Source organism: Stigmatopora nigra, unplaced genomic scaffold (genome assembly GCF_051989575.1).
Source record: "Stigmatopora nigra isolate UIUO_SnigA unplaced genomic scaffold, RoL_Snig_1.1 HiC_scaffold_27, whole genome shotgun sequence".
NCBI classification, from domain to species: Eukaryota; Metazoa; Chordata; class Actinopteri; order Syngnathiformes; family Syngnathidae; genus Stigmatopora; species Stigmatopora nigra.
In genome coordinates, this window is record NW_027551606.1 from 2018544 (window position 1) to 2032790 (window position 14247).

Consider the following 14247-nt stretch of genomic DNA (forward strand, 5'->3'; position numbering starts at 1 on the left):
AGACAGGGAGTGGGCAAATGAACAGAATCAGTTCTTTGACAGATTTGATTCTGCCCTCACTCCCCCTGGCCCCCCAAGTGAAAGGAATCTCTCCTCTTCCTCTTTCTTCCGCTCTTCCATCCGCCACATGTCAACACAGGGGACATCATCCTCCTCCCCACCGTCCTCTCCACTACTGTTGATCAGGTGATGGGAAAGCTCAAGGAGATCAAGGCAAAGAAGGCTACCGGGACTGATGACATCAGATCCAGACTACTGAAGGACTGTGCAGATCAGCTTTGAAGAGCGATGGTGCACATTTTCAACCTCAGTCTCAGTCTGCCGAAGGCCCACACCCTGTGGAAGACTTCCGGTGTGATTCCAGTTCCAACCCCAGGGAGCCCAACCACTTGAGACTGGTGGCATTAACATCTCACCTGATCAAAACGAATGGAGAGAAACATCCTGAACCACCGCAGCCCCCTGGTGAATACAGACCTGGACCCCTGAATTTTGCTTATTGTCCAGGCATTGGTGTAGCAAATGCAACCATCTGCCTAATGCAAGGTCTCTGTCAAACCTGAAGATCACGGGAAGCAGGGGAGAGTCATGTTTTTTTATTTATTTTTTTGTTTTTTTACTTCTGCAGTGCTTTTAGCCATTCAGCCTGTACTACTGCGCGGAAAACTGGAATAGGTTGCATGGATCATCGACTTCCTCATAGACAGGCCACAGTATGTGAGACTTCAGAGCTGTATTTTTTTATGTGGTAGTTTGTGGCTCTCCCTTGCTCGGCGCCCCCACCCCCTTCTATGTCCCTCTATCTCTACCCTTTGCGATATCCGACTATCATAGTTCTATTAAACCATTTCAGTAATATCAAACCTCTAGTTATGTTACTTTGTTAATAGATGTCGAATTAGAAGAAAGAAACCATTTTTCCAATCCAATATCTTGTTTTAGGTGTTTTTTCAGAGGGTTGGTACAAACAACCTAGTTTTTAGTTCAAGTTACGAGAACATCGACATGCGAGCTTAGTCCCAGAACGAATTAAGCTCATACCCCGGGGCACCACTGTGTTGACATAATTATCTGGCTTCCTTTTTGACGGCTAATATGAAACATTTTCTAATGATAACAAAACTTGACATGACATTCATGTAAAAAACAAAAACAACAACAATTATATTAGTCAATACATACATCAGCGCCTGCTGTTTGATAGCCTCTGGTTCTTGTCAGCCGCCCCTCATATTTGAGTACAATCTCTCTGGCATTTCTGTGAATAGAACAATAGTGAGTAAGCAGTATGAAACTCGGCTGGTGGTACACGTACTGTATCTTCTCGCATATAATTTGCCTCTGCGTATAAGCTGAGCCTTTAACATTGCCTTAAAATCGTTTAATTTTCCAATTTGTCGCGTGTAAGCCGCACCCTAATTCACAATTTTCACCTCTATATATTTTTATTAGGGAGTACAAATGTGTGATTTTGAAGGGAAAATCTAAAGAAAACCGTCGCATGAGTTATTTCTGAGATACTGTATGAATCCAAAGAATTGTGTGTTGGACTACACATCCCAAAAGGGTGTTGCCCACACATTGACGAATTAAAAGACAAAGTCATTATACAATCTATATCTATATCGCAATTTATATGTCCCTGTCCCTCTCCCTCTCCCTGTCCCTGTCCCTGTCCCTCTCCCCTAACCCTAACCCACTGTTAGACAGAGAGAGACAGAGCGAGAGAGACAGAGCGAGAGAGACAGAGCGAGAGAGACAGTGCGAGAGAGACAGAGCGAGAGAGACAGAGCGAGAGAGACAGAGCGAGAGAGACAGAGCGAGAGAGACAGAGCGAGAGAGACAGAGCGAGAGAGACAGTGCGAGAGAGACAGAGAGAGAGACAGAGCGAGAGAGAGAGAGAGAGAGAGAGAGAGACAGAGAGAGACAGAGAGAGACAGAGAGACAGAGAGACAGAGAGACAGAGAGACAGAGAGAGACAAAGAGAGAGAGAGAGACAGAGAGAGAGAGAGACAGAGAGAGACAGAGAGAGAGAGACAGAGAGAGAGAGACAGAGAGAGAGAGACAGAGAGAGAGAGACAGAGAGAGAGAGACAGAGAGAGAGAGACAGAGAGAGAGAGACAGAGAGAGAGAGACAGAGAGAGAGAGACAGAGAGAGAGAGACAGAGAGAGACAGAGAGAGAGACAGAGAGACAGAGAGAGAGACAGAGAGAGACAGAGAGAGAGACAGACAGACAGACAGAGAGACAGAGACAGAGAGACAGAGAGACAGAGAGACAGAGAGACAGAGAGAGAGAGAGAGAGAGGTACACACACATATATATACACATAAAATTAGTTTGAATAAAAAAACTTTCAACCATTTATTAAAACCATATAAACCGTACTTCAAGACTTTGAGCTTCCGTCTTATTGGCCAGGGTCTTGTTCGAATATTGGCAATAATCTCCTTCTGGTACTGAATGTTCTGGAACATCTCCTCCGGGTCGTCACTATCCCCTCGTTCATCGACTTTGTCTTCTTCATTAGAGGATCTGCAGAATCAGATTCAATTATTCATTTATTTTTGCTTCAGTAAAGATACACAAAGAAATTCCCATATTCATACCCAATCAAGAAACCACCAAAGATTGGCCAGTATGTTTTGAAATCAGTTGGCTTTGACTAAACTTTTCTTGTTAATACATATTTTGATACACTTCTTAGCAGATCCAACCTGGCCATAAGAACATTCAAAGCATTTCTCTAGTGGCTGTGGTCTAAAGTGGTCTGGCCAATTTTCAAAAGATAAATTCTATATAAGTTTTCTTTAAGTCTTTCAAAACCCTTTACAACATGAAATAAAAATGTAAATATTGTTAGAAGTACAGTAGTACCTCGTGGTACAACATGCTCGTCCTACGAATAATTTGCCCGAGATGCGATCAAAATTTCGAGAGGCGACCAAGCCAGGTGGCCATGGTCTTTTTTGCATCTCTTTCGTGTATAAAATATATCTACTGGGCGGACCGTGCATTTCCACACCTGTTTTCTTCCCCCACCTTGGTCTACATTTACATACCAAGTGAACAACTATACTACTGGGCAGACTTTGCATTTCCTCACCTGTTTTTCTCCCACGTTGGTCTACATTTACATACCAAATAAACAACTATACTACTGGGCGGACATTGCATTTACTCATCTGTTTTTTTCCCCCACGTTGGTCCACATTTACATACTGAAAAATATGACATATTTTACTCATTCTTTTCATTGTAGTAGTTTTATTGTATTGTCATTTTGATATTACTACTAAACTCTTGTTCTTAACTCCATTACAATGAACAAAAGGCTCTGTCTGAGATTCTTCTTTTGAGGTTGGATTCACACTGATAAGGAAACAGATGGAGGGGGACTTCAAAGGACAGACAAAACAAGGAGCTGGACAGATGGTCTGTTTTTCAAAGAACAAGCAGAGACCTAGGTCTGGATGGTGTGGATTCGAGGATAGTGTGTGACGTCCGGAGAAGACACCCCTCGCCGCAATCGTGGACCGGTCCGCATCTCATTGTCAATCAGCGAATGAATATACATTTTGTTATGGGCAAATGAGGGTATGGGCGATGTCTTTTCTCATCCTCCGCTTGGAACAACGACACTCAGCGGGCTTATTCTTTGGGTGGGAGACCCGGAGCTCTGTATGGATCAATTTGTCAGGAATAAATCATCTGTGGATTAACTCGCTCAACCCTGGTTTGTCTCCTCCGATGCTGAACAAACTCCATTGTTAGACGGGATAAGACAAAGTTAAGGAATTGGAGTAAGGTGCAAAAATTATTGGTCTAACAATTTTGGTGACCCTGTCCGTGAGTCGGGGAAGGAGACAGCGTAGACAAATAGGGGTCGGTTAAGTTCACGCCGGAGTCGGGGACCTGATATCTATTTATAAAATTGTCTGGGACACCCCACCAAAGTCCGGGACTTCGAAGCACGTCAGGGACGTGAAACTTCCGGCATCTTTCTCTGGAGACTTCTTTGTCAGGCGCCTGCAATCACCTATAAAGGTAAGCAGAATACCTGTTGCTAGTCCGTCAAAATTTGGCTATTGGATTTTTTTAATTTTGGAGAAGTCATCATAGAAACGTGATCTAAATAAGGGAATCAGAAATTACGAATGGGTGGAATAGGAGACGGTTGTAAGCAAGAGACTCGTACTTTCTAGTACAAAAATCGGGCAAAATTATTTTTTAGAGGAGAACTGTGGTTTATATGACACAGGTATTTGTTCAGGGGATATTTCCGTGGTTATATGTCTGGAGTGGGGGATTCCAGAATAGTCGTTTTGACCTAACGGAAACGTTCGTCCGAAAACAAAGGAATAAGAAATTTCTGAAAAAGGTTGTATGCAGAGACCAGGTTCTAAACAGTGCAAAAAATTCTGCAACCTTGTTTTTTTAAGTCTTCAGCAGGGAAACTACTAGGTACACAGATTTCTGATTCCTAGGGTGATTCTAATAAAAAAAATCAAATTCCAGGAATTGAACACACTAATATTCTAAATTTATACGGTAAATTGTAATGATTGAATTGGTGAAAATACAAGGAGAGGAAGGATGTGAGAATGTGTGTGAATGTGGAGAATGGAATTAATTGATGATTTTGTATGCAGATGTGAAAGCCCAAGTTCTGAGTGATATTCAAAGTAAAAGACAACCCAAAATTAGACGCGAATTGGAGAAACTGTTTTTACGTTGAAATGAAATTTACATTTTATGGGTCAAAAGCACGAATGGAATATGAATGGTTTGTCCATACATTTGAAAATAAGGCGTGACGTCACAGTTAAGAAGGCAGAACTATAGAGGCAAAGGAGGGAGGTGAGTAGGTGAGGGCATGGCCCAAAAGAGAGAGGAGATAGGTCTAGCCTACGCCAGGGGTAGGGAACCTATGGCTCGGGAGCCATATGAGGCTCTTTCCATGGGTGCATATGGCTCTCCACTAACTCGTGAGTTAAAATATGGAAATCACTCATGAGAGAAACGAGTTATGAATGCACCGATAGCAGAGTGACGTCGACACTGTGGCATTGAGACTAGATCTAGCACCACCTTAATCAGAATTTAGTTTTTTCATTACTCATCTCATTAATACGGATTGATTAGCAACAGCATAACAGTGTGGCTGCATTGACTGAAAAATCCCTCCTCTGGCGAGGGGAATAGAAATAATAATGATAAGGCTCTTGGCCTTGATGGGTTGTGCGCTTGGTGACATGAAATAGGCCATATCAGCTTCCTGCACTCAACATCAACTATTGTCGAGGGTCTTCCAGAACCTGTGAGAAAGGTGTTGACGAGAAAAGAAAAGGCAAAATCACTATTGGGGCTACCAGCCAACACTTAAATAAACTCGAACACAGGAACACACACTGATGCAGATGGAATGAAAGTTAAAGGCCGCGTCTGCAGAGGCGGGGGAGTGGACAAATCAGAGGCCCGAGAGTGTGACTACTCTCCAAGCTCCTCAAGGCTGTTTCCCCGCTGAAAAGTTGCTTCAACGGTGGTTTTATTAGAGATAAGACAAGTCATAAAAATGGGAGGCGTCAATACAAATGAAGGAAGTGGAGTACAAAAGGTGTAGTGCACATTTTAACCAATAGGTGTAAATTAATATTCTATTCTAGTAACCTTTAATATATCATAGTGAAATGGGTGCAATATTATATATATAAGCATGCAAATATATTTCACAATCACAAAATTTGACCTCTACTCTGTTGAAACTGCAACTTGCCAAATTATATAGTGTAGCCAAACAAAAGGACAGGGCAATCGGTCCAGATGTTCCAGGGCTATGGTGGGGCCCGAGATGTGGGTCAGTTTGATGGTGGATACGGTGGTCGCGGCGTGGTTTCTCTGGTGGTCGGGGAAGAGGGTAACAAGGCAACTGTCTCGTGTGGTGGTATTGGGCACGTGGCACGTGATCGTCCCAGTCAACAGCAGTGACAACAACTGTTCCCGTGGCAACCCCTAACACAGCAGGGGGAGGGGGGTCACCACAGCAACAGCGGCCCACGTGCGGAGGAGCAAGAGTCACTGGCAGACCATGGCGGCCCAAGCAGCCAGCCCAGTTACCTGGACAATATTACCAGAGCGGAGATGACTCTTATGGTCCATGGGATCCTCTAGTTGTTTGTCTTTTTGTGCTTTCTATTGGCCAACCACCGAGAGAGATATAATCAATCCGTCAGAAATCAAGGTGGAAAAGGATTTAGCAAATTGGAATCAATTTCTGAAATTGCCAATAAGCAATCCCTTTTCAGGGAGGGCAGCAAATGATTTGAAAATTTGAAGTCGATTTCTGAAATTGCCAATAAGCCCTTTTCAGGAATGGCGACGACAAATTATGGGAAAAAATATTTTGTCAAATGACATTTTTTTATGAAAAAAGCAGCAGTACACCAAATGTAAACTTGAAGTGGAGGAATAAATCTGCTGTGGGAAATTTGGGAGCACTGAGAAAAACAAAACAAAAAACAAAGGCAGTACATGATATGAAATTCCAAAGTACCATAGATTTTTAGTGATAATGGCATCCAAATTGTGTTAACAGAATATTGACGGAATTGACAAAAGGTTCCATATTCCGTTATGAAATCATTGCGGCTACATAACGAGGTCAACCAGACAACAAAATATGGAAAGCCTCATTAGTAGACCATACCAAACACAACAAATGGAGCTGGATGATTAGACTAATCTGGCTATCTGCATGAAAGAAACTACTTTAAAGAAATGCATGGAATTTGGGTTGGCAGAAGGAAACTGTGCTTCTCAACAGGGAACATGGAGAAGACGCACGAGCAACCCAAGATGAGAACGTCCATACAAGTTTTGCTGACCAAACAGCAGACATGAAATTAGCGGGATCCACCTTTGCACTGCAACACGGTTCTCTCCGTTGAAACATTTGAGGAGACAGGTAAGATAAACTTATTGACGTGATCAGACATAATGGAAAGCATCCAATATTGATTGGAAAAATTATTGCTCCATGAGCAATGCCATAAGCCACAAGGAACTTTTTATATTGGTTTTATTGTCTCCATAGAAAAGTGAAAGCGTTTCAAATGAGAACAAACCTTCTTAGAGATTTTTAAAATAAACAATTAGAGAGAAAAGAGAAACTACAATGGTTAGAAATGTAACTAGATTTTAGTTTTATGCCTGACTATTGAAAAGTATTGATTAAGAAAGTTTTAGAGGTGATGATTGGCCAACTCCAAAGACAATGGAATGTTAGATTTTATTAAAAAGGGCTGCTCGTTTGGGATATTTTGAATTTCCAAACAACTGAATTTAATATGCAACGCAATACACATTGTTAAATGAATTGGGACTTGATTAGTACGCTTTTTATAAGTAATGAGTTTTAATTGCTCTAAAAGACAATTATGCTAGAAAATATTAACCCTGATAAACAAGGGGTGGTTACATTTAGTAGGTTTAATTCTATTCTGAATTATAAATGTGTACATTTATTTCTGGATATTAATTGATATGAATGTAACTGTTGCAGAGAGCAGGAAAGCTGTTTTCCTGAGGAGAAGGCAGGCTCGTTTGCTTTTTGTATTTTTCATATTTTTTAGTATTATTAGTTAATTTGTGTAATTACAGGAAAAAGAAATTGGCAAAATAATGTACGGTACCAAAATGTCTTAGCTTCAAGCCCTCACATTGGCTTTACTCTCTATTCGTCAAACCATCAACAAAACCACAAATTTTCCCCATTTGAATTACTTACGGGTCTGATGTCCGGTCCCAGTTCCTCAATCACCCCATATGAAAAGGTTCTGTTACCCGATCTCGTGAATCATTTGAGCTCAACTGCATTCTCTTGTATCTAGTATATCGTCACAGGTACAGGAGGCTGCTGCAGCTGCACATGATCACCCACAGGAGGAACTCACAGTCTCAACCCACGTTCTTCTCAAGGTTCTATCCCAGAAGTGGTCAGAGCCCAGGTGGACAGGTCCCTTCAAAGTGACTGCTCGTACACCAAAGACGATTCAACTTGAACATAAGGGACATAAGTGGTTTCATTATTCCCAAATTAGAACCGTTGATCCACACACTCCACCACAGGATCCTCCAAAGAGGCCGTTGGTTCTCCCTGGGACAGGTCACATACATCTAAACCTGACACATAGTTCCTGGACATAGTTCCTGGTCTGGACGGGGATTATCCCAATCCAAGAGAGGGAAGTGGGGTACAGGATGTTTTGGCGTATTCATTCTCTTGTTATTTTTTGAAGGAGGGCTCCACGTGTATGTCATATTCCTGTTGAGCGATCTCCAATCAGACGGATGTGGCTCCAATGAAATCGCAATCTCCAACGAATGATACAACACTGGCTTCCTGACCCTGTGCGTGGTCCTCAGATACTGATCCATGCTGGCCAGTGGGGATGTATAAAAACCCAGTACTACTCAGGCAAAAACGGACAAGGTGATTCCGTCATTTGTATCCCCTAAATTGAGTAAAGTCCACATAATCCATAGCGAACCATTTGTGGACCAGTGGTTTAGAATGACTTCAGGTATTTCGGCAGTATCTAACAATTGGCTGTTAATGAAAGAGCAAACTGCCAGCGAAACCCAGTCTAGTGTGTATGGGTGCTCGACCCGTACTCCGTATTGTTTCGGCCCCAATTGACAAAGAATGTATTGTGGACCTCCTAAAAAACACCAATCCGACATTTAAGTCTTCTAAATACGATTCGATAGTCCCACTTGCCCAAGAGGATTGTCAGGAGTAGCTCGGTTGCCCTCCTGGCGTGATGTCATTATTGTTTTCAGCTGTGTGCAATATTGTGATTATCTTTTCCTGGGCTACTTAAGGATTATGGGTTGTTGATCGTCGTCAGATCGACTGATTTGTTCCTCGTTGTCATGCTTACGTCACTTGACGCCACACTGCATCGTGGGATATCGTGTTTCAGTTCTATAGTAGTTTGTTGTTTCAAGCCCGAGTTGTTTTTGTACGTTTTGCTAGTTATTTAAATCAAGGACAAATGCAACGGAACGGCCTCCCTTTTCCTTCGGCTTCTCCGCGTCTGGGTGAACTTTCCCCCGGTCGCGTCGCGCTACGCGGCGTGATCATAACAGATCGATCCGACCAGCATGGACCCAGCGGGACGCCACCCACGCCAGCGCCGACGCGCTCGTCGACGCCAACCATCCACCTCGAAGCCCCCCGACTATTTGGAGAGTATGAGACTCCCCTCAAAATCATTTAGGGATTTTATAATGGACACACTGTGGTGGGGGCACCTCAGTGACATCATTGCAGCAGAGGAGTCTCGGCTGGTAGGAGAGTTAGATCCGAATTTCACTCCCAGCCCCCGCACTGGGAAGCCTAAACAGTTAAATCATGATGCCCAAGTGCGTACAACCACCATAAATTGCCCAAGTTATCTGATGCCTAGAACCAGCGGGATTGGTTCACAATGGAGAGTCTGAAGATTCTGACGAGGAGGACGGCAGTGAGGAAATTGATTTCTTTGCTGGAGTTTCTGACTCGGACAGTGATTTTTTCGACCAATGCAGGCCCCGAGACGCTCCACCGGAGGAGGAGCACTCCTACCTTTTCCCCGACAATTCCTACTCCGAATACCCCGACCAGCATTTGCATAGTGGGCTGGCCACCTATTTTGGGCCACCACGTGATGGCAGGGGTGCTGTGCAATCCCCTCGGAGGAGGCGCCGAGCGCCACGACGTAGAGCGAAGCGGAAGGAGTGCCTGGACACTCGAACCCCTGTCCAAGCTCCTCACCCGACCTCGCTCGTCCATGCTCCTCGCCCGACCTCGGGCACCGCTCTCCCAAGCACCGCTCTCCCAAGCACCGCTCTCCCAAGCACCGCTCTCCCAAGCACCGCTCTCCCAAGCACCGCTCTCCCAAGCACCGCTCTCCCAAGCACCGCTCTCCCAAGCACCGCTCTCCCAAGCACCGCTCTCCCAAGCACCGCTCTCCCAAGCACCGCTCTCCCAAGCACCGCTCTCCCAAGCACCGCTCTCCCAAGCACCGCTCTCCCAAGCACCGCTCTCCCAAGCACCGCTCTCCCAAGCACCGCTCTCCCAAGCACCGCTCTCCCAAGCACCGCTCTCCCAAGCACCGCTCTCCCAAGCACCGCTCTCCCAAGCACCGCTCTCCCAAGCACCGCTCTCCCAAGCACCGCTCTCCCAAGCACCGCTCTCCCAAGCACCGCTCTCCCAAGCACCGCTCTCCCAAGCACCGCTGTCCCAAGCACCGCTCTCCCAAGCACCGCTCTCCCAAGCACCGCTCTCCCAAGCACCGCTCTCCCAAGCACCGCTCTCCCAAGCACCGCTCTCCCAAGCACCGCTCTCCCAAGCACCGCTCTCCCAAGCACCGCTCTCCCATGCACCGCTCTCCCAAGCACCGCTCTCCCAAGACCCGCTAGGTCGAAAGTGGCAATGCGCCGGCGCCCCTGGAAGACGGGGCCAGCGACATCGAGAGTGGCAATGCGCCGGCGCCCCTGGAAGACTGGGCCGGCGACGTCAAGAGTGGCAATGCGCCCGCACCCCTGGAGGACGGGGCCAACGACCTCAAGAGTGGCAATGCGCCGGCGCCCCTGGACGACGGGTCCAGCGACATCGAGAGTGGCAATGCGCCGGCGCCCCTGGAAGACGGGGCCGGCGACGTCGAGAGTGGCAATGCGCCCGCGCCCCTGGAAGACGGGGCCAACGACGTCGAAAGTGGCTATGCGCCGGCGCCCCTGGAAGACGAGGCCGGCGACGTCGAGAGTGGCAATGCACCGGCACCCCTGGAAGACGAGGCCAGCAACGTCAAGAGTGGCAATGCGCCGGCGCCCCTGGAAGACGGGGCCGGCGACGTCGAGAGAGGCAATGCTCCGGCATCCCGGGACGAGGGAGTTGGCGACCCTCCGAGCAACCAGGGTAAGGTGCCCGACCGTACTAAAGTTCTGGTGTCTCCTAAAGGCAGGCGGCTTGGCCAAGACATAAAGGACCAGCAGGGACAACCGCCTGACCGGCCTCGTCTCGTTTCTGGCCAGCGCGGACGCCCGCCGGACCGACCACTGCCTCGTCTCGTTTCTGACCAGCGCGGACGCCCGCCAGACCGACCACGCCCACGCCTGTTCATCGGCCGGCCCGGATGACCGCCGGACCGACCACTGCCTCGTCTCGTTTCTAGCTAGCACGGATGCCCGGCGGACCGACCTCTCCTCCGTCTGTTCACGGGTTGGTGTGGATGCCCCCCGGACAATATATGGGCTCCCTCCCGCCCTCCCTGCTTGTTTCTCGTTTCTCATGTATAATTGACCTTAAGGCATCTAGGATCCGTCCCTTAGAGGGGAGGTACTGTCAGGAGTGGCTCGGTTGCCCTCCTGGCGTGATGTCATTATTGTTTACAGCTGTGTGCAATATTGTGATTATCTGGGCAACTTAAGGGTAAACTTTCCCCCGGGCCGCGTCGCGCTATGCGACGTGATCATAACAAGGATAAAGAACAAATTTTTGACAAATCAGTAGCATGCCAAAATTTTAACTGCTTCAAATTACACGGGACAGGAAAATCATTGGGAAGCATTCCGTCTGACTGGCGTGTATCGAATGTCTTTTCCACCCCTGATCCTGAGCTGACATCTGGTTATGGTGTGGAAGTGATAAATTGTATGATAGATTACCCACAAATGCTGCGGGTGTGTGTTCTTTGGTATCTTTGTTACTTCCGGTTTCTGTTTTCATTTTCATTTTCAATTTTCATATAAAATACACTTCTACTTCTACGAAATTTTCAAGTTACAAAAAAAGTTCTGGAGCCAATTAATTTCACAAGAAGAGGTATGACTGTATTTAAAAACAAACTACTTTAAATACTGTATTAAGACTGAAAATAGGTCCCTTCTGCTTGATATAAATAAACAAAAAAAGTTAAATGGGAGTTTAAGTCCTTTGTCTTTTGAGACCATCGGTCCATTGTCTGCCATATTTGTGGGATTAATTTCAGCTCCGATAATTGGTGTCACAGACGCCAGAAGAAAGGCATTGAGGCTAACGCCCGCTCGTACACCGCATTGCAAATCTTCGGCCATAAAAGTTGAGATTTCTTACCATTTCATTGGCCATACGGTGTATGTGTGAATGGCTGGTATCAGTGCTATGGTTCTAATTACACTCAATATATTTATAGCTTTCCAGTCGAAAAGAACCTGTGTTGACTTGGATTTAACCATTAACCAAATTGTAGCTTCTGCTTGAATGTTACTTCAGGTGTAACGTCTCGGTGAAATTGTTGGCACGACCTCTGAAAACGTGAAAACTATAAATCACATCTGTGCCTAATACATATCCTGGGTTCGAGTGAATACTTCATTTGGACCCATCCGTCTATTAGGGTTTAAGACAGTTTGTGCTCAAGGACATCCGTAACCGGACGTTTGGTCGCGGGGCATTTGGTCCCCGGTCTTTTGGCCGCCGGACCTTTTGTCGCCCGGTCATTTGGTCGCCCGGTCTTTTGCTCGCCCGGTCTTTTGGTCGCCCGGTCTTTTGGTCGAGGTCTATTTGTCGCCGGGTTTGCTCCCTCTTATGAGAGGGAGATAGAGGGAACGAGACAGAGAGTTTACTGCTGAAAGCAAGCAACCAGGTAATCTCTCGCTCTCAAAATTAGCATCATGAGAGAAAGAGTGAGTTTGTAATTGCATTGACAGGCAGAGAGCTAACAAGTCTGAATATATCATTAATGGGTCTTGCCTGGGAAGACGAACTTGTGGAGAAGCACTATACAATTTTGTCATACGCTGCAAGGGTATGATGACTACTAGGCTTTTTGTTGAGTCAATGACGACGACAATGCCTATGTCTGATTTTCATTTTCATTTCATTTTCATTTTCATTTCAAAAAGAGAATTATTATAAAAATATCAGCCGCTCCCGGCAGATATATTGGCGTGTGTGTACATGCTATTCAGCCTCCGGATTCGCACGCTCGCCCCACCCCTGTATTCACTCATATTGGCGTGTGTGCCGTTTTTCAAACTACGGCCCGCGGGTCATATACATATATATATATAGGCTTTTTAATCCGGCCCACCGACGTTTTTACTATAATTTGGACCGACGTCCAAATTATAGTAAAAATCAATTTCCTCATTTGTGAAATATGAATTGTATTCTTACATTTAATCTTGCACCCTTTTGCACTCTGATGTATTAAAAATTACTAAAATAGAATTTAATTTACACATATTGGTTAAAATGTGCACTACACCTTTTGTACTCCACCTCCTTCATTTGTATTAACGCCCCCCATTTTAGTGACTTGTATTATCTCTATTAAAAACACGGCGGGAAATAGCTTTGGGGAGCCTGGAGAGTAGTCACACTCGCCGGCATCTGAATTGTTGCATCCCCGCCTCTGTAGACGCGGCCTTTAAATTTGATTCTATCTGCCTCAGTGTGTATTCCAGTGTTCGAGTTTATTGAAGTGTTGGCCAGTATCCCCAACATCATTCATTTCCCTTTGCCTTGCAATACCGCTCATCACTCAATTTAAAGACTGCTTTCTTTTGTTGAATAATAATTTCTTCTAAATGTTGAAAGTACATTTGAAAATAAATTTTTCACCTTCAATTGTGTCTTTTTGGATCTTTTTTTCTAATATTTCAATTCCCAGGTTTGATAAATTATCAATAACTTATCAATAAGCTGCCATTGACGGCGATGGAAGTCTGGCTGCCATTGACGGGGGTGTGCTTGTGTACGTGTGTGTGTGTGGGGGGGGGGGGGCGTCTGTGGGCGTGTGTGGGTGTGGGTGTGTGGGTGTGGGTGTGTGGGTGGGTGTGTTGGGTGGTTGGGTGTGTTGGGTGGTTGGGTGTGTGGGTCACATCCACCTGTGTGGAGTTTGCATGTTCTTCCCGGGCCTACGTGCATTTCCTCCGTGTACTCCGGTTTCCTCCCACATTCCCAAAAACATGCATGGTAGGCTGATTGGACACTAAATTGCCTCTCGGTATTGGTGTGAGTCCGTATGGTTGTCCATCTCCTTGTGCCCTGCGATCAGCTGGCCACCAATACAGGGTGTCCCCCGACTCTGACCCGCAGTTAGCTGGGATAGGCTCCAGCACCCCCACAACCTTAATGAGGATAAAGTGGTCCAGAAAATGAGATAAGATGAGATAATTTTATTGTTTTTTTCTCACTTTTTCTTTTTCCTTTTGGGATACT

General features: G+C 45.7%; 1 protein-coding gene across 1 annotated transcript in view; it reads right to left on the minus strand.

The window, feature by feature from the left end:
- Positions 1–14247, minus strand: part of tmc3 (transmembrane channel like 3) — a 62473-nt gene that overhangs the window by 47578 nt on the left and 648 nt on the right. Inside the window, 2 exon segments of the mRNA XM_077711674.1 lie at positions 1183–1258; positions 2388–2534. Of these exon segments, the coding sequence (XP_077567800.1) occupies positions 1183–1258; positions 2388–2534 (223 nt within the window).